This window comes from Vigna unguiculata, chromosome 9 (assembly GCF_037176805.1).
Source record: "Vigna unguiculata cultivar grain cowpea cultivar isolate G323 ecotype 2 chromosome 9, ASM3717680v1, whole genome shotgun sequence".
Lineage (NCBI taxonomy): Eukaryota > Viridiplantae > Streptophyta > Magnoliopsida > Fabales > Fabaceae > Vigna > Vigna unguiculata.
In genome coordinates, this window is record NC_140800.1 from 41,308,804 (window position 1) to 41,329,114 (window position 20,311).

General features: G+C 33.0%; 3 protein-coding genes across 4 annotated transcripts; 2 read left to right on the top strand and 1 right to left on the bottom strand.

Annotated features, from left to right (window-relative positions):
- The first annotated feature begins 148 nt into the window (after positions 1–148).
- On the top strand, positions 149–6,197 carry CESA1 (cellulose synthase 1). The gene is made up of 14 exons (XM_028048457.2): positions 149–392; positions 574–769; positions 849–1,027; positions 1,307–1,424; positions 1,509–1,698; positions 2,045–2,311; positions 2,413–2,758; positions 2,963–3,100; positions 3,182–3,307; positions 3,750–3,962; positions 4,077–4,341; positions 4,526–4,722; positions 4,842–5,192; positions 5,309–6,197. Exons 1-14 carry the CDS (start codon positions 309–311, stop codon positions 5,891–5,893), a joined length of 3,255 nt encoding a protein of 1,084 aa, XP_027904258.1. The 5' UTR covers positions 149–308; the 3' UTR covers positions 5,894–6,197.
- Positions 6,198–7,381: 1,184 nt separating this feature from the next.
- LOC114164510 (adenine nucleotide transporter BT1, chloroplastic/mitochondrial-like) lies at positions 7,382–11,009 on the bottom strand. The gene is made up of 3 exons (XM_028049210.2): positions 10,207–11,009; positions 8,250–8,411; positions 7,382–8,146 (listed from the first exon to the last, which is right to left on the bottom strand). The coding sequence occupies exons 1-3, from the start codon at positions 10,786–10,788 to the stop codon at positions 7,673–7,675; spliced, it is 1,218 nt and encodes a 405-aa protein (XP_027905011.1). The 5' UTR covers positions 10,789–11,009; the 3' UTR covers positions 7,382–7,672.
- A 4,106-nt stretch (positions 11,010–15,115) lies between these two features.
- LOC114164476 (EG45-like domain containing protein) lies at positions 15,116–16,161 on the top strand. 2 transcript variants are annotated; one of them, XM_028049169.2, is made up of 3 exons: positions 15,116–15,306; positions 15,480–15,759; positions 15,859–16,161. In XM_028049169.2, the coding sequence occupies exons 1-3, from the start codon at positions 15,198–15,200 to the stop codon at positions 15,860–15,862; spliced, it is 393 nt and encodes a 130-aa protein (XP_027904970.1). In that variant the 5' UTR covers positions 15,116–15,197; the 3' UTR covers positions 15,863–16,161. The 2 variants fall into 2 exon arrangements, with proteins under 2 accessions (XP_027904970.1, XP_027904969.1); XM_028049168.2 differs by having other exon boundaries at positions 15,118–15,306; positions 15,877–16,161.
- The last annotated feature ends 4,150 nt before the right edge of the window (positions 16,162–20,311 follow it).

Consider the following 20,311-nt stretch of genomic DNA (forward strand, 5'->3'; position numbering starts at 1 on the left):
CGTGTCTATACGTGATTGGGTCTTTGAGAAGAAGCCAATGTAGCGACTGAGCCGAGCCTCAAAAGCTGGAGCTTAAGCGGCTTGGGAAGGCACCGGGAAAGGGTTGATCCGGTAAAGTAATAACCATAAAACAGAGAGTGAGAGCGTGTTCTTAGCTTAGCTAGCTGTAGTATGCAAGTGAAGAGAGAGAGAGAGTGAGAGAGATGGCGTATTGAATGGGCGAAGATTATCACGCTTTGCTTTTGCCTCCAAATTGATCTCTCTCTGCTCTGTCGCGATCTTCGATCTGAAGCACTTTTTCTGTGAAGATGGAAGCGAGTGCGGGAATGGTCGCAGGCTCGCACAAACGGAACGAGCTCGTCCGGATTCGCCACGATTCTTCTGACAGCGGGGTTAGTTAACTCTCACACTCTCCCTAACAATGTTGTTCTCGTTTTATGCTTCTGCTTCAGATCTGATTTTCATTTGGAGTTCTTTTTTCGTTACTTAGTTCGATCTTCGAGTTTTATTCAATTAATTAAGAAATTAAGAAATTGAGTAATTCCGACTCAGTGAAACTCTCTTAATCTGCAGTCTAAACCCTTGAAGAGCTTGAATGGGCAAATCTGTCAAATATGCGGTGATACTGTTGGATTGACTGCGACTGGTGATGTGTTTGTTGCTTGCAACGAGTGCGCCTTCCCTGTGTGTCGTCCTTGTTATGAATACGAGCGAAAGGATGGGAACCAGTCTTGTCCACAGTGCAAGACTAGATACAAGAGGCACCGAGGTTTGTGGGCTTTTCCTTTTTGGTGACAGTGTTGTTGTGATCGAGTTTTGATTTGAATGAGTGACTGTGAAAATATCAGGGAGTCCTCGAGTAGAGGGAGATGAAGATGAAGTGGACTCTGATGACATAGAGAACGAGTTTAATTATGCCCAGGGAAAGGCCAAGGCCAGGCGGCAGTGGGAGGAAGATGCTGACCTTTCCTCGTCGTCTAGACGTGAATCTCAGCAGCCAATTCCCCTCCTTACCAATGGCCAAACGGTAATAATATAATCCATTGAATTGTGGTTTTTATTGGCCGATTGTACTTTAGATTTTCTCTGCATATTTATACTTTAGCTGGGTGCAAGGGTGTGAGAAGTGTGGAGATCAGAGATAGGATTTAGTGCTACGTTTTTTTAACATTATAGCCTAAACTTTTGATCTCTCTTTCACTATGTTCAATTGTCTGGATGATGCATTTTTTTTTTCTGTTTTATTGATGGTCGTCTGGAGAGTAATGTAATCTTCTGATCACATTTTTAAACTTAATATGGTCAGATGTCTGGTGAGATTCCATGTGCCACACCTGATACTCAATCTGTGCGAACTACTTCAGGTCCTTTGGGCCCATCTGAAAAGGTTCACTCACTCCCCTATATTGATCCGAGGCAACCAGGTAGAGTTAAAGAACTGATGCTGCAATGTGAGATTTAATGGTTACTATGAAATTTATATTTACCAAATCTTGTTATTAAAACAGTTCCTGTAAGAATTGTGGACCCATCAAAGGACTTAAATTCTTATGGTCTGGGAAATGTTGACTGGAAAGAAAGGGTTGAAGGTTGGAAGCTCAAGCAGGAGAAAAATATGGTACAAATGACCGGTAGATACGCTGAAGGGAAAGGAGGAGATGTTGAAGGGACTGGTTCTAATGGAGAAGAACTTCAAATGTAAAGGACTCAGACTATTTCATTGATTTTTAATGATTATAGATCATAATTTGGAAAGTATTGCAGAAGTCTTTACTAATGTAGGTTAGACGCTTCTTTTTTTCTTTTTTTCTTTGAATGACATTCAAGATCTTTAAAAGGTGATTCACATTCTCTTCCTTAGGAAGATTGTCTTTAGTCCCAGTCATTATATGATAAATTAATAGTTTACTTGTGCTTGTGTCATAGGTCTAGATATTTTTCAATCAAGTTCATAATTTGCAGGCAGAATGTACAAGCTTTCAATATTTATGCATTTTGATTTTCATTTCTTCTATTATAAGTTAAATTTATTTTCTCCTGACAGGGTTGATGATGCTCGACAACCTATGAGTCGTGTAGTGCCAATTCCTTCATCTCAGCTCACACCTTATCGAGTTGTTATTGTACTCCGGTTGATTATTCTTGGCTTCTTCTTGCAATATCGTGTAACACACCCTGTGAAAGATGCATACCCACTGTGGTTGACATCAGTTATTTGTGAGATTTGGTTTGCCTTATCCTGGATACTGGATCAGTTTCCAAAATGGTCTCCAGTTAATCGTGAGACTTATCTTGAACGGCTTGCTTTAAGGTCAGAATGGCCATTTTATTCATCTTTTGTTGGGCTTTTGCATCTTGGTTTAACAATCATGTGGCTTTTTCTATCACTAATCTTAGCATGTATTCTTTTAGATATGATCGTGATGGAGAACCATCACAGCTAGATCCTGTTGATGTGTTTGTGAGTACAGTGGATCCCCTCAAAGAGCCACCTCTTGTAACTGCAAACACGGTGTTGTCTATACTTTCTGTTGATTACCCTGTGGACAAAGTTTCCTGCTACGTATCAGATGATGGTTCAGCTATGCTGACGTTTGAAGCACTATCAGAAACAGCTGAGTTTGCGAAGAAATGGGTGCCCTTCTGCAAAAAGCACAATATTGAACCAAGAGCCCCGGAGTTTTATTTTGCACAGAAGATTGACTACTTGAAGGACAAGATTCAACCCTCATTTGTAAAGGAGCGTAGAGCAATGAAGGTTGTTCTTTGAGGCAATTGTTTTTCTGCTTCCAGTTATATACTTATATCTATATATCTTTAATGCACCAAGTGAAAAGTTTGTTGACAGCAAGGCACGCAGTTCTATAACTTGAGCATATTACATCTTTACTCCCCTCCACCCGTGGCTTACCTTACGGTTCATGAGTTCTAGAAATTAAAAATAAATGTTTTTTCTTATCAGAGAGAATATGAAGAATTCAAAGTACGGATCAATGCCCTTGTAGCCAAAGCTCAGAAGATGCCAGAGGAAGGTTGGACAATGCAGGATGGAACTCCTTGGCCTGGAAATAATCCTAGGGATCATCCTGGAATGATTCAGGTATTATCATTTTCTCCAAAATACATGTATAATCTTTTTGCAGTTTTTGTATTTTCTAGCTGTAATATTTGTTTTCTGCAGGTGTTTTTGGGTCATAGTGGAGGGCTGGATACCGATGGAAATGAGCTTCCTAGACTTGTTTATGTTTCTCGTGAGAAGCGACCAGGCTTCCAACATCACAAGAAGGCCGGAGCTATGAATGCATTGGTTTGTCATACTGAAACTTATTTTGTATTTTATGGATTTGCTGGTTAATGCTTTTATTAATGGCTTTCATCCGCATCTTGCTTCACTCATTGAAGTTTATGGTTTTTACGTGTGGCAGTGGGTTTTACTCATTTGCTTTTGCTGGAACTAATACATGTTGAAAATAACATAAAAACTAATGCTGTGATTCAACATGGCACAATGATACACCAACAGCTGAGTAACAAGTTTTCGAATTTAGGATGTGAACAATGTTGGTAGTTGATCATGTGGATTTTGTATGAGTTAATACAGGAAATTATTATTATTATTTCATCTGCAAACAAGTTATACGTTTCCTTTAATGTGTAATGCTTGGGTATGATATGGATGCTATTTTTATTTACCGGAAAAAATATGTTTTAAAAGCATATCTAACTTTGGTTTACATTGTGTGATGTAGATTCGTGTGTCTGCTGTCTTGACCAATGGTGCATACCTTCTGAATGTGGATTGTGATCACTATTTTAATAATAGCAAAGCTCTGAAAGAAGCCATGTGTTTCATGATGGATCCTGTTCTCGGAAAGAAGACATGCTATGTGCAATTTCCTCAGAGGTTTGATGGCATTGACTTGCACGATAGATATGCCAATCGCAATATTGTGTTCTTTGATGTAAGTCTCACTTTAATTTGTGTCATTTATTAGGTTTCGACATAGAAAATCTTTTCTGTTTGCATTGTTGTCTAATGCCCGGGCTAAATTTCATCTCTTGTTTGTACCTTTCAGATCAACATGAAAGGTCAGGATGGTATTCAGGGTCCAGTCTATGTGGGAACTGGTTGTTGTTTCAACAGGCAGGCTTTGTATGGTTATGATCCTGTTCTGACTGAGGAAGATTTGGAACCTAACATTATTGTAAAGAGTTGTTGGGGTTCTAGAAAGAAGGGAAAGGGTGGGAATAAGAAGTACATTGACAAGAAGAGGGCGATGAACAGAACTGAATCTACTGTTCCCATATTTAATATGGAAGACATAGAGGAGGGTGTTGAAGGTATGCTACTATGGAATTCTTGTTATGCATGTGGACTGTTTATTTCATGTATTCTTATTGTCACATGTATGCTATTGACAAGGTTTACCGGTAATTTTCTCTAATTTGCTTTAGTTGCTGAATTATCTGAAAACAAGATAACAGATATCTTATCCCTGGTGATATGTAATCTGTCCTTTTTAAGGTTATGACGATGAAAGGTCACTGCTTATGTCTCAAAAGAGTTTGGAGAAGCGTTTCGGTCAGTCTCCAGTTTTCATTGCTGCCACTTTCATGGAGCAGGGTGGCATTCCACCTTCAACAAACCCTGCAACTCTTCTTAAGGAAGCAATTCACGTTATCAGCTGTGGTTATGAAGACAAGACTGAATGGGGAAAAGAGGTGAGCACGCCAATTTAGCATTGTGCTCTTAATTCCTGCTCTCTGGTACGAAGAAATGAGATGAAACATTGATGAGTAGCTTGTTTAGATATTAATAGAACATTTTCTGGCTTAATCAGATTGGATGGATCTATGGTTCGGTGACAGAAGATATCTTGACTGGGTTTAAGATGCATGCTCGTGGTTGGATTTCCATCTATTGCATGCCACCACGCCCAGCATTTAAGGGTTCTGCTCCTATCAATCTTTCAGATCGTCTCAATCAGGTGCTTCGGTGGGCTCTGGGTTCAATTGAGATTTTTCTTAGCAGGCATTGTCCCTTGTGGTATGGATACAATGGGAGGTTGAAGCCCCTTATGAGACTTGCTTATATTAACACCATTGTCTACCCCTTTACTTCAATCCCTTTGATTGCTTACTGTACGCTTCCTGCATTTTGTCTCCTCACAAATAAATTTATTATTCCCGAGGTAAGCTATTTCTCTCATTTTTTGCTGATAAATTTATAATTCCTAATGTGATCTAATTGTCAATGTGAACTACATAAATTTTGGAAGTTCAATAACAATCGGTTAACCTCATGCAGATAAGCAACTTTGCCAGCATGTGGTTCATTCTCCTCTTCGTCTCCATTTTTACTACTTCAATTCTTGAGCTTAGGTGGAGTGGGGTCAGCATAGAAGACTGGTGGAGAAATGAACAATTCTGGGTTATCGGAGGAACATCTGCACATCTCTTTGCTGTGTTTCAGGGGCTTCTAAAAGTGCTTGCTGGGATCGATACAAATTTTACTGTTACTTCAAAGGCATCGGACGAGGATGGGGATTTTGCAGAGCTTTATGTGTTTAAATGGACATCACTTCTCATCCCTCCTACAACGGTGCTTATTGTGAATTTGGTAGGGATTGTGGCCGGTGTGTCCTATGCCATAAACAGTGGTTACCAGTCTTGGGGTCCACTATTTGGCAAGCTGTTCTTTGCTATCTGGGTCATTGCCCATTTATACCCATTCTTGAAGGGTCTCTTGGGCAGGCAAAATCGTACCCCAACCATTGTTATTGTCTGGTCAGTTCTTCTTGCTTCAATATTCTCCTTGCTTTGGGTGAGGATTGATCCCTTCACCTCAGACTCCAACAGATTAACCAATGGTCAATGTGGCATCAACTGTTAGTTCCTTACAAACATTCATTTTCTGTTGGTATTCCCTCTTGTCTGGAGACACTCAAGGTTGCTGTCGTGTATATAGCAAGAATTTTCAGCCTATCAAAGTTGTTTGGAGGATTGAGCCCCTGAAATTGATGGGAATGTACCCTCTCTGTAGCATTCGTATTTCTATTGTTTATTTATCCACATGTCCTTACAAGAATAGTAGTAATGTTGAGGTGTATGCATTATATTTTTTTCCCACAAAATATAAATTGTTTATGCGAATATTTATTGAAAGCGAACAAGGTGCTGTGTTTTTTGTTCCTTTACATGTCCTCTCATCTGTTGATTGTTCCTTCTCTATCTCCAGAAGGGGACGGAGCAATTTAGAAATGAATGACAATTATTATGGAGACGCCTTTGTTTCAGAAGAATTGAGGGGTGTTTGAAAATGTATTCAAACAGTACTGTGTGCACCTAAACTATTGTTCAGCTTGTCTTTTTATATTCAATGTCTTCGGAATAGTAACTAAAAGAATCAATGAATAAAATATTTATTAAAATTTGCGATAGAAATAATTAAGTATTATATTTTAATAAAAATGATTTCACTTTTGTAATCATAAATCCTGTATTCACTATTGCTTGCTGAAATTAAAAAAGATGAATAGTTAGTGGGGTCCATTATTAGTTCCTATCGTAATGAAAGGAAACAGGATAGCAGCCAGTTTAGAAAGCCAACATAGATTAGCCGCTTTAAAATGTTTGCTTTATTGCCTTTGTGCTTAGGCTTTTAGCCAACCAAAAACAATTGTCATAGACATGTTACTAGTTAATATTTTTAAACAAATTAAACTCAACTTTTGATTTAAAATCGGTTAAATAGATGAGTGAAGTTTAGATTACTAGTTATTTTACAATTCATGTCCAAGTTTCAAGAATTTAACTCAACATGATGCCTTTATATAGCCTATTGATGGTTACCACTTCAGAAAATGCCTCAGGAGAAATTCGATTGGCAGTGTAATTTTATATTCTCAAGAATCATATTATTTGGAAATCTTATTCAGAAATGATAAATATTTGTTTCAGTGTCTAATAACATAAGAAAATAATATTTTAAAACTTGATTTTAAAATTGAAAAACAAAATAAAAAAGAAAGATGCAAGACACGGATATACGTTAACGATAATTTAGCTAATTGGTGCAGTAAAGTTTATGGTCTGCAACTGTTGTTAGTAGAAAAGGGACTCACTTGTCGCCATCACAGTTTGTCTAGGAAATTTTGCTATTATTGGCAACCAATGGTTGTTTTCTTTTTCACTTACCTATTGGTTGCTACTGGGAACTTCCCTGTGCAACAAAATGAATAGATAAATCTGCATGACTGAAATTTAACTGCCAAAAGTGAGATTCTGTCTTGGAATTCAGAGATCGACTTCGAAAATGGGAAAAAGAAACACATGCTTGCATCAGAAGATGTCGTAGCAGCAGCGAAGCACAAGCCAGAAGAAAAAAAATGCTGCATATGCTAAAGCAGTTGATTCCATTAGAAGATGAACACGTTTATAAAGGTCAATAATCAGTTACTTGTAAAAATTGACAAGAATACATTACAAGAGCTGATTTTGATTTGACCATGAAGATGAAAATGAAATGGCAAAATATAAAAAGGACAAAACCAATATTCCATTCTCAATTCCTTATAAATGTAATCTGTGAGGGTGAAATCCAAAATAAGTTATTGGAGTAAGCATGAAGTTCTTGACCTGAATGGAAACAAAGTACTTTATTTGAAACATCCTAATCCTCCTCATCGTCCTCTAGAAAGATCCTCTTGCATGCTTCGTAGCACATAAAAGAGATTCCAGCGGCTGGTATCAACTTCATGCAACTTGGTACCAACCCTCTGTATAAACCTTGGATCCCTTCTTGTTCTAGTATGCATGCAAGGGCATGAAACACATTCTTGTAAACCTGTCTTCCACTGAGGGTACCAAGCTGCATTTGCTTGCGAGCTACCTCCATTGGAAAAGTTGAACTACTTGAAATAGCACCAGCTACAGAACCAATCAAAAGGGTCTCAATATTCCCCACTTTCTCTTGTTTAAAAACTTTCTTGTATGCTTTCTTCAGAGTGTCGTAGGCATAGTAATTGGCCGCAGCATAGGGTACAACTCCTATAAGACTAGCTGCAAGCCCACTGTAAAGTTCTGCAGGACCCTCTTCTCGGATTATTTTCAAGAATGCATGAAGCAGACCATCGTAAACATCTCTCTGCAAATCATTAATCAAGTTTAAATTTTTCCTTTCATTTTCATGCTGAGACTCTTATATGGGAAAGAAAGCAAACATTTTTGAATCTTTTTTATGCACATACCTGGACTGTTAGTCGAGTCTTGACTAATTCAAGAGGATATGTACATATGGTTGAAGTCACTCCAGCACAGGCACCTGCAATCAATGATGCAGGAATTGGGAATTTGGACTCTTCCCCAGGCTTTGGAGATAGGTTCTTGTTCACTGTATCGAAAGTAAATAGCTGCAGGAACAGGTGAAAATATATTGAGATATACATAAAAAGTATCATGTAGATTTGATAACTGATAGATTTTTTATGCTTGTTATATCTAGCAGTAAGATTTTCCTACAGAAGATTAACAAGCAAAAGAGGATTTATTTTTGTGTGCAGATTGGGATAGTATCTTTGTCAGTTTCTTGTAAATCGAATCAGAGAAGGAAAGGTGAAGCAAATAAATGTTAAGTTTCTATAGCTAGGGAGTTTTAAAATGTGATTTCATGTTCAAACATTTTTTCATACTAAGTGGCCAATAATAAAATGTAATGAAATCAAATCCCATTTTCAATGAAGTCTAGACATAGGACTGGATTTCTAATCATTCAAATCCAATCTCTTCTATAATAAGGGATTCCAAAACAGAATTTGATTTCTAAATCAAATCAAATCGTAATTTTCAAATTCAGAAACACGATGTATGGGAATCAAAGTCCTTCGATTACAAGGGTTTGCTTGACTTCCAAAAAAATTGATTTCACAAGTTCACATGCCGAAATTTGCGAAAATTAAGCTAAAGCATACTTGCACATTGACTTGCCTGAAGGATCATTTAGCAACATAAATTGAAGCAAATTAAGTCACAAAAATTGTTAGGGATTAAAAGGGTAAGGCAGATAAGAAATGCATCAGCATAAATACAAAACTATTTTTCATGAAGATCACTCCAAAGAAAGAAACATGGCCAAGATTAAAACACGAAAAAGCACACCTAAAGTGTGAACTTGTCTCTAAAGTTCACAAGGGTGTATTTACCCGTGATTTAATTTAAAGTAAATCGTAATCTCAACTCACCTAAACATCATGGTAAAAGACATACATTGTCCCTTTAGAGTAGCATTTTCAGTAAAGACTACACAAAAAAACTATGGACAAGAAGAAAAAATATTGGAGCGAACAGTTGAAGGCATATACTGTCATGAAAAGAAATGGTTACACACAGTTTCAATGGATAGATCTCTCGATGAAAACATTTAAAGGTGGTCTAGCACACAAGCCTCCTAAGAGGAGAGGTTCTTCTGCGAAAAAACCAACTGCACCTGAATTACAAAACATTGAAATTTACAACAGAAAAGAAAAAGACTTGAGGGATAAAGTGACATAAACCACCTATTAACATGTGTTCTATACTTGCATTTTTTGTTCAATCATGACCTTTACAACTGTGTATCATAGTTAATCAGCATATACCTAATAATCCCCGCACTCAATTTCTCTCTCAATATAAAAATTATGCATCAAATTGATATATGGGGCCCTTGAAAGGGTTGAAAGAGCTAGAAAATGAAACATTTCTGAACCATAAAAGGGTTTAAAACAACTAATTTGTTAATTCCTGGAAACTCCTTCTGAAACAACAAAAAGTTCTGAATACAGAGCTGTTTGTGTCCATGTCCTTAAAACAAACTTCAAAATGCATACCCTAAACCCAAAACTCAAGAAACCTCTCATCAAATTTATCAGACCATACACTTCCAATACTCCGGATTCAAGGATCTTGTAAACACTCCTTTTTACACAGACCATTACACCAGCTGAAAATCCGATCCATGGTATAATCAAATACACAAACCAAGAAAAAAGTAATTAAAATGAACAAAAACCAATGATAAAAATAGCAGATAGGCCCTCTTCTCAGTACAGGACAATTATACAAAACGACATCAATCGAGTAATACAAGAAAGAGAGAAAAACAAGCAAAACATCAAACATCATGCAGTGATAAATGTTAGAAGACGCAGGAGAAGCTGTATACATTACCTCAATGGCTTTGCTAGGCGCAACCCGAATGACATTAACAAAATTACCCCTAAACAAGCCCTTCCAGCCATCAGTTTTCACGATATTATGGAACACCTCAGTGGTGGAATGGTCACTATTCCCCACCATCATAAGAGTTCTTATAGTCTCCAAAGGTGCCACAGCAGTGCGAGACACAGCCCCAGCTATTGCCCCACTAAACAACCTTCTCAGTGAAGGGCTTTTTATCTTAAGCCTCAATGAAAAACCACCCTTTCTTTTCTTTCCATCAACCCTTTCTTCAACAACCTCATCTTTTCCCTGGTACTTGATGAACAGTTCATTGAAGGGAAGTTTTGTGTCACCATTGTCGCGCGAATCAGAAGGCTCACTCGGTTGCACACCAACCCCCACTCCCATCTGACTAACACTGGCAAACAAGCCTCCGAATTGGTAGCACCTATCTTCGGATTGAAACCCCAAGCAACCGACAGAGAAAAACCCATCACTTTTCTCATCAAACACTTGGATTTTCCTCCTACCCATCAAGGGCACTTGTGATTTGTTACAAAGGTTACTTTTTTCTTTCTGGTAGGGGTCCATGGTGACTGTCACTCGCAGTCAAGGTTTCATGGAGACTGTGAAATTGTCATTCTAAGACAGAATCGAAAGAAGAAGGTTGATATGAAAAGTGGGAATATGAATGAAGATGTTATTGTGTAGCGTGTTGCTTCTTCTCTACTTGGAACTGAATATCACGATTTAAAATTTGTGTTCGCTTTTTGTTTTGTTCAATGCTGTTGTCTCTTCGAGGGTGAGAAGTTAAGTATTTTTGCTCTTTTTTAGTTGCGTTGTCGTGGCACCGAATCTTAAACATCGGTTTTGTACATTTACATCAACATATTCATATATACAGGTAACATAGTAATATACGTCATAGAAAAAGAAAAAGAAAACATCGTAATATACGAATATATTCATACAAAATCCTTTAGTTAAAAGAAATAATTATATTTTTTTTAATATTTCATTTTTCTAATATAATCTTCTATTTATTAAAAAGCATATCACGGATTCCACTTACTTCAACCTCCTTGATGATTGATCAATAGCATAGAATGGAATGTTACCCCAAAAAGAAAGCATAGAATGGAATGTGTTGTAAATTTTAAATTATAAAAATAGAATATATTGACAGAAATGTATTAGGAAAATATATAAAAAAATATGTTGATAATATTCATACTACATTAATAATGAAAATGTTTAAAAATCATAATATTGTGTGCTGTGCTGTGTCCCTTATCTACTTGGAACAGAAGGAGTTTTACTAAAAATATCACAATCTAAATTCGTTTTTTTATAATTTAATTACTGTTTTGTTTAGTGCAGGTGGCTCTTGGTGGTTTGAGATGTTAGGTAAAGTTGCTCCTTTTTAAATCTTGCGTTGCTCTCCGACCTAATCCCAATCGGCTAAACCTAAATATTATATATTTGCAGAAAGGGATATGCTTGTAATATAGTTTCCTTACACATACACATTCAAATAAAAATATAATATCAATTTTTTTATCATTCGTTAAAATTTATTGAATACTATAAAATTATGGATATTCTTTATTATATTGTATTTCTTCAATTTTTTATAATATATATTAAAGTTTAAAGAGTATGTTATTAATATTTTTATTGAATAAAAAATGTGTTTAAAAACATCTCAATTTGTTAAAGGAGATTTGATTTTGACGTTTTTTGACTTTTTTTCTTCTTATCTTTTTTCCGCGTCAGGACCTTTGCATTTATCATAGCAAACTGTATTCTTTTATCATTTAGCTTGTCTTTATATATCCACCTGTATTATTTTATTTTTCACTACAATTTTATATTTATTGAAAATCTCATTCTTCTTACTACTAAAACAATCTCTCATTTGTAACGCTTCTTTATCTAAAATTCTTCTACAATTATTTTAATTTTTAAGCATGAATAAATAAATTATAAATTCCCTCGAAGAGTAAATAAAAGTTTAATGATTGATTGGTTACCTGAAATAAATAATTTTCCAAATATAGGTTGAATGCTTTTTTCTTATTTTATAGTCCTTGAAATTTGAAAAATAAATAGTTCACAAAATTCGTAATTATAAATTATTTTGGTCTTTCTCAATTTGATTTCTAATTCAATATTTTTTATAATTTGTTTCGGTACACCTAATCAGTTTTATATCACTTAAGAGTCGAGATCAAGTATGGCTTAGATACTTCTTTATTTTTCCATCCTCTGATACATATTTTAAGAACAAAATTGTGATAGAGTTTCACACTCCAAAATAGAATATACCTTAGGAACGTGGTAATTATTTCTAACGATGCTGCCAGACGGACTTGAATCGAGTTGAAACACTATTTATCATAGTTTACATTTTGAGTCTTTAACCTTATTAACCTTAGAACGGTGCCTGTAATAAAAAATATAAAATTAAAGACTAAATATATAAGTGTAATAATATTAAATTTAAGAATATATTTAAGTGAGTCTACCTACAAGTAATTTCAAGAAAATAAAAATGAGAAACTTTTTCTTAGTTTATATGAATTTAAAAGTAAAATTTTTAGACCTTCATGAAATATTTCCTACAAATTAATTTATGCATAAAATAATTTATTTTATCAAAAAATATTTTAATATTTTAACTTTTCTTCCTATTGTAAATACTTTTGGAGAATGATTTTAAATTTGTCTTGAATTGATTAATTGTTATAATTTAAAATATTATTTTAAAAATACATTACTCCCATTTTTTTTAATACTAGAATTTTTATTGATGGGTTCATTTTATAACAAATAACGATACTTTATTTTATAATTCCTTCTTTGTTTTCTCTCTAAAAATTAAGTGGTTCTTATCACTATTTACCTCCTACCAGTCACATTCCAAGTCAATGAGCAAAGGGATTCTTGATGCTAGACACCATTTAGATATTGTCGAGTGCTTATTTCACAATGAACTTAGTAGATTGAGGTGGTAGGCACTCTAGGTACCATTAGAGCTCTAGTGAAATTAGTGTCGAACATATGTAAGGTAGTGATGGGGGCGCTAAGGGATGCTTTGATTTCAAGTTTTGGAATTTAATAGTAATGATTGTTTATGAGTTATGAATATTATCTTGAATGTAATATAGTATGGATGTAATACTAAAAGTGTAAGTATTAAGTATGAGTTTCAAGAGTAAGTCATCATAACTCTAATAAACTCATGTACTCATATAGAGAACGAAGTTTAAGTGGTGAGACTAAATGAATTTAAAATATAACTATTTTGGTAAACTATAGATAATTTACTTTGTCATAAATGTGAACCAAGTGAGCCACAACATTGTTTCGCTTGAATTCCTTTTAGAAAATCTTATGAAGGTGCTTGAAGTGCATTTCTCTAAGTCTCAAATGTACTTCTCTTAATACTTGTTATTTCAAAAATTGAGTCCAAATAATGTTTATTCAGGATTAAAGATTTGGAAGACCTAAAACAAACTTCACAATGTAGTCTTTTATTTAAAATTTATTTTCAAGCTTTTCTTTATACAAGATTATCTATTGAATTGTTATAATTAATTTTATTTAATATTTCTCTTTCAATAGATAATAATACTAATTTATTTAATATCGGTTGAGACATTATTAATTTTAAATGAATTTTTATTATGTTTAAATTTAAAAAACTATTTCTATTTGAAGCCATAACTAATACTTGAATTGTTAACAATATTTTTAGTTTATATATACATTTAAAAAATAATTTATTATTTTATATAATTAAAATTATCAATTAATTTATTATTTTCTGAACATATAATTTTTGTTAAAATATTTAATTATAAAAATAAATCAAATACTTCGAAATCCAACAAATTAAAATAGAAAACCAAAGAGAGATACGAAACAGAAAATTATGAATGTCGAGTTAAAGATATATATATATATATATATATATATATATATATATATATATATATATATATATATATATATATTAGCGAATTACATAGTTGATTAATTTGAGAACCAGAACTTAAGAAAATGAATTAATGACGTACGCGTGTTCATCCCATTTGCTTTGAAGTGAACGCCTTGTTGCTTTCCATTGCAGATATCAAATACTTTGGGAAAAAGGATATTCTTGGTTGCGTTGCGTTACACAATTACTGCATTGCATAAAATAGTTGCTTTGCTTAAGATGATTTTTTACTCAAATTAAAAAATATTATACTTTTTATTTTAACGTAATTTCAGATCAGTTTTAACAGTGACAAATAAAAAACAAATATTTCTTAAAAAATTGACTATTACATACTAAAGAAAGCAAACTCTAGGTAATTGCGGTTCTCAAATGAAAACACAAAAAAAAAATAGAAAACTTACTTTTATTTTAAAATATATTTTCTCTCACAGGAAAAACTAACACATATAGTCTAACCAGATATGGAAGTAACACTTTTCTTAATCCAAAACATTATATGGTATTAATCTCTAACACTTGTACTAAATGGAACTTAAACCTCACTTATATTCTCACCAATGCATATCTAACAGACGTTGTATAGCATAAATGTAGTAGGGCGTCACACTCTGATTTCTCAGTAAAAAAAGACGGCATTATCATTGATTCACGCGACTATACAATGATCACAAACATCATGGTTTTTAATGTCTCTTATCGTCATCTCCTGTACAACAAGTCTACCACTAAAACAGAGTCAAATGGGATGTGCTACACGAGGGAAAACTCAGCCACATAAAATCCCACAAACTTCATCTACAACCCTCATGTCATATCATACTTATCATATTTCGTAAAGTAATTGTTTTAACGCAAAAACATCTTCTGATAAATATGAAACAAACCTTACTCCATGGTTATAAATACTGAGAGCTACCACACGGGATTAAATGAAAAAACATTAAGCAAAATTAATCCTTGCTAGCTTCAGCACCATCTTCTCCATTCCCAAACCATGATGAAGCTCTTCTCCTTTGTAATATTGTTAAGCCTTTTTCTCAAACAGGTGAGCCTAGTTATTGGAGACGTTGGCACTGCTGCATCTTATGGACCACCTTACATACGTGAGTCATTTTCTCCGTTCTATATGACTTATATATGAATCTATATTACTTACATGCATGCTTCCGAAACAATACAACAGTGGAAAAACAAGGCACAAGAGGTATCATAGTAAAACAAAATGATGGTAATTGTTTGGTTGATGTTGTTGTTGCATGTTTGTTTGGGCATGCAGCTACTGCTTGCGGTGGAAACAGGGCAGGGCAATTTCCTCCTGGAAATCTATTTGTGGCTGTGAATGAAGGGTTATGGGATAATGGAGCAGCGTGTGGAAGGAGATACAGAATAAGGTGTGTGAGTGGAAACAATAAACCATGCAAAGGTGGTAGCATCGATGTCAAAGTCGTAGATTCTTGTTCTGCCTCACCTTGTCCCAACAGTCTCCTCATGTCAAATGATGCTTTTGCAGCTATTTCACGCTTCCCTCATGCAAAAATCAACATTGAATATACCCAGTAAGTAACTCTCTCTATCTTTTCTTAACTTTCACTTTTCCCCGCACAATCTTCTTTTACTCGCAACAGGTTTACGTAAAAGAAAACATGATTATATAGTTAATGCTGTTCATACAGGATATGACTTTACAGTTGCAGTGCACTACTCATAAACAAACATCGTCAAGGACAAGGAATATGAGCTGCTGATTTTGCTGAAGAAATTCTCAGAGCAGAATGCGATGCCATACAAAATTGTGCTGTGCTATAAAAGTTTATGTACTTCAAATAATTAACATTATGAACAGTAGCGTTAGTTAGTAAACGGTTAGTGTTCTTTACTAAGCAAGATTTTAGTTGTTGGAGCCAAAGCATTGATCTAATGAAACGCGATTTACCTGAACTTTTTGTTTGGGTGATAAATTATTGTAAGTACTAAGTCATGTTACTGAAATAGCATATCTACTAACGATTAATGAACATGGTGTTCTTGTTTCTGGATCTACCATGCAAATGCGTCACAAGAATCTAAATTGGAGAACCGTTATCTAAACTAGTGAATCGTTAGGTTTATAAAGGAGATTTCACCAGGGAGAACAAACCCCAACGAGACTTGAGTCCAACCACACAAGATATTGACACCATTTTTAACTTTAAATCTTAAGACAATGGATTTATGGATCTTTACACCAGTATAATGTTCTACTTTCTTATTTCTAAACCATGTGTAGACTCATTCTTAAATCCTTAACAAGAACCGATGCGTAATGAGACAATAAAATAACTTGAAGCTTCGTTCCCAAGATTAATGAACATGGTTTTCTTGAATGTCATTTTTTTACCAGTCTGATAAGTGGCGCATAAAGAATTCAATAGCAATGAGGACAACGTGGTTAAGATGGCATGTACAGAAGAAGGTTAAGGGAAAAACAAAAACACTTAGCAGAATATTTATGATTTTTGTTTCGTGAAAAAAAAAATGAGAAAGAATTAAGGGAAATCCATGATAAATAGTATCTATAAGTATTTAATCTTGAAATGAATGGAATAGCATTGTCTGATACATACGAGAGATCTTAAAGTGATTGTGTACGTACAGAGTCAAATAAGTAAAAAAATGGCAATAATCCGTGAGAGTGCTAGTTAATCATGACATAACAACCATGGATAGAAAAAGAATTTCAATTTTTCAATTCAAATGACATACTTCATCACTGTTTTCTTTCGCTTTTTAAGATAACGAAAAACGTTTTGACTGAGTACTGTAAACAGGATTATCTACTTATGAAGGATTAGAATAAATCAATTGAATTGGACTTTTTTTTTTTTTTTATGGATGATGATTAAATGGTTCACAGTTTTCTTTTGAAACGTTTTTTAAGATTTCTTTTTTTTTTTGAAAATGACAGTTTAAAAGTAAAAAATATTTGAAACAAAAAATTAAAAACACAAAAATAAATAAAAAGACAAGTGAATAAGAAATAAAAGTGCCTTCTGAGTCCTTAATTGAAAATGATAAGATTTTTTTTATTGATATGATAAAAGATAAAGGTAAGTTTGAATATTGTTATATCTTCTATTTTATTATCTAATAAATGTCTACTTAAACTAGAAGTTTGATGACTCATGATGTATAATATATGGGTTTAATTACTTTTTTGACTGTGTTTTGTTCCAAAAATATTAAATTGGTCTTCCAATCTTGTTAAATTTTAATTTGATTTTGATTTTTAAAAAATTAATGCAATTTGATCCTTTATGTTATATTTCTTGAAACGGACTAAGAATTTTTTCATCATCAAAATTGAAGTTGTTAATAAGGATGATTTATTCTATTAGTGTAATTAACACAATTATAGTGTCAATTTTGATAAAAATAAAATCATTGATTTGCTTCAAAAAATTTAATAAAAAGAATTAAATTACATCAATTTTTAAAAAGTAGAACAAAAAAAGTAAATGAACTTAATGTCTCATATTATTTTTTTTTACAGGATATACAAATCAAGAAGATGATTAATAGATAGAAAATAATACATAAATTTATTATTTTAAAGTTTTGAATCGAAAATAATGTCTTAATCTCTTATATAAATTTGCTAGAAATACCAAATTTTTCTAATGTCTTTTCTGAACCAAACATCCTATTAGTGGTATTAGAACATGTGTTTCTCCTCAATATTACAAGATAAATCATTCACCATGATATTATAGGATATTTTGTGAGTTATTTAATGAGAAAATATAATAGCACTGATATATAAATCTAACTTACACAAAGAATTAACATCACTTTTTACTAAAATGTTTAAGATAATGAGTTTATGAAATTTTTTCGTGATGTTTATAATCTCTACTCATTATAAAAATTGGGCTTAATTATCATTTTTGTCTCATAATTTGTTGGGTTGGTTCATTTTGGTCCCCTTATTATTTCTTGATTCAATATGGTCCTCTAATTCTTTAAAGAGGTTCAATTTGGTCCTTGCGTTAAGTCTATGTTAACAACGTCTTCGTACATGCCACGTGTCATTTTGTGAAATTTTTAATTTTTTTTAATTTTTAATTTTTTTTAACTTTTAAAAAAAAATAAAATAAACTGCCACGTGTCACTCTATGGTTGTGACACATGTCAATTTGAGATTTTTAATTAAAAAAAATAAATACTGCCACGTGGCAAGTCACAATTGTGCCACGTGTCAAGCTAACATTTGTTGTTTTCAATTTAGTCCCTCTATTTACAATTTTGATTCAATTTAGTCCCCCAATTTTTTAAAATGATTCAATTTTGTCCTCTCCAATTTGAGACCAAATTAATAATTAAGCTTAATTACAATTTATATATTCATGTTAAAATAATTTTTTACCATTTATACATCAAATCACTCCCTAAATACTTATGTTATTTCATTTCTTACATTTTTCACTTGTAATTTTTTACTCTTGAAATTTTCTACCTATGTGAAAAAAAAAATTGAATAGTTATATAGAGTAATTTTATCTATAAATATGATAAAAATTATTTTAACATGTATATATAAGTTGTAATTAAGCTTAATTACTAATTTGGTATCAAATTAGAAAGGACAAAATTGAATAATTTTAAAAATTTGGAGGACTAAATTGAATCAAAATTGTAAATAGAGGGACTAAATTGAAAACAACCAATGTTAGCTTGACACGTGGAACAATCGTGACCTGCCACGTGGCAGTATTTATTTTTTAAAATAAAAAATCTCAAATTGACACGTGTCATAACCATAAAGTGACATGTGGCAGTTTAATTTTTTTAAAAAAAATAAAAAATAAAAAAAATAAAAAAAAATTGAAAATTCCACAAAATGACACGTGACATGTAAGGAGACGGTGTTAACGTAGACTTAGGGACCAAATTGAACCTCTTTAAAGAATTAGAGGACCAAATTGAATCAAAAAATAATAAGGGGACCAAAATGAACCAACCCAACAAATTAGGAGACCAAACTAATAATTAAGCCTAAAAATTGAGAAAAAACAAAATATGCTAGAACATAATCACAGGATTTGACTCGGCTGGGTGCAATATATGTAGTAGTTGGAATGGAAGTGAATTAATGAGAATATGGAATGGATTTAGAAGTGGTGAAGATAAAGGTTAATTAGAGTTGTGGAGTAGGTGAAGCCCACAATAATGTTGAGTTGAAGTACATAGAAGAAGAAAGTGGTGGAGAGGGAACTCATCAACTTACTCATCACCTGAGTGCACTACACATACTTAGAACAACCCAATTAATTCTATAGTTAGTGGCTAAGTGTTAATTATTTTTCAACTAGTGCAACTATGAGGCGTCAAGCTCTACGCAATTTGTCTTTTTCTCCATAACTTCTCCTAATATTTTATTCACAATCGTGTAACGTTCAATTTCCATTTTTAAACCAAACCACGTTGCCATAATTGTTGATTGTTGAGTATCAAAGGAATTTAAGGAAAGGAAAATGATAATGATTTAAGTGGTGACTCAATATAAAGAAAACCAGGATGAAAATAAATGAAAACCGTGAAAGCAATTCCAATAAAAGTGTATACATTATGAATTTGTGATGTGACGTCATTTACAAAATGCGCCACAAAATTTATGAAACTTTAATTTATTTTTTATTTTTATTACCAACAAATGTATATTGAGAGTATTATATATATATATAGTAGAAAATAAGAAAAGAACAAAAAGAAACGGTAGTCGATTTTGACCAATAATATTGGGGGAGTCAAAATAATATACTCAAAATTTATATATTTAATTATTGTCATTAATTAACACAATAAATAAAAATGAATAAATAATTTAATATAACCATGTATCTATAAAAGAAATCACACATATACAAAAGATTGTCCTATAAACTTGTTCTAAAGAATTAATATAAAACAAGTTCCTATAATCGAACAATATGATAATTTGTATCATGATTCAGGATACATAACGCTAAGATATTGAATTTGTATTGATTTCATCTTCACTCATAGCTTTCTTTTTATCACTTTTAAGAAATAAATTAACTCTTTTATTCTTCATCAATATACCTATTTCTT

Coding starts and splice junctions, on each gene's coding strand:
- CESA1 (XM_028048457.2), top strand. CDS start 309: ATGGAAGCGAGTGCGGGAATGGTCGCAGGCTCGCACAAACGGAACGAG. Junction 770..848: donor TAGATACAAGAGGCACCGAG/GTTTGTGGGCTT, acceptor TGAAAATATCAG/GGAGTCCTCGAGTAGAGGGA. Junction 2,759..2,962: donor AGGAGCGTAGAGCAATGAAG/GTTGTTCTTTGA, acceptor TTTTCTTATCAG/AGAGAATATGAAGAATTCAA.
- LOC114164510 (XM_028049210.2), bottom strand. CDS start 10,788: ATGGACCCCTACCAGAAAGAAAAAAGTAACCTTTGTAACAAATCACAA. Junction 8,412..10,206: donor CGCCTAGCAAAGCCATTGAG/GTAATGTATACA, acceptor CTGTTCCTGCAG/CTATTTACTTTCGATACAGT. Junction 8,147..8,249: donor AGACTCGACTAACAGTCCAG/GTATGTGCATAA, acceptor AATGATTTGCAG/AGAGATGTTTACGATGGTCT.
- LOC114164476 (XM_028049168.2), top strand. CDS start 15,198: ATGATGAAGCTCTTCTCCTTTGTAATATTGTTAAGCCTTTTTCTCAAA. Junction 15,307..15,479: donor TTATGGACCACCTTACATAC/GTGAGTCATTTT, acceptor TTGGGCATGCAG/CTACTGCTTGCGGTGGAAAC.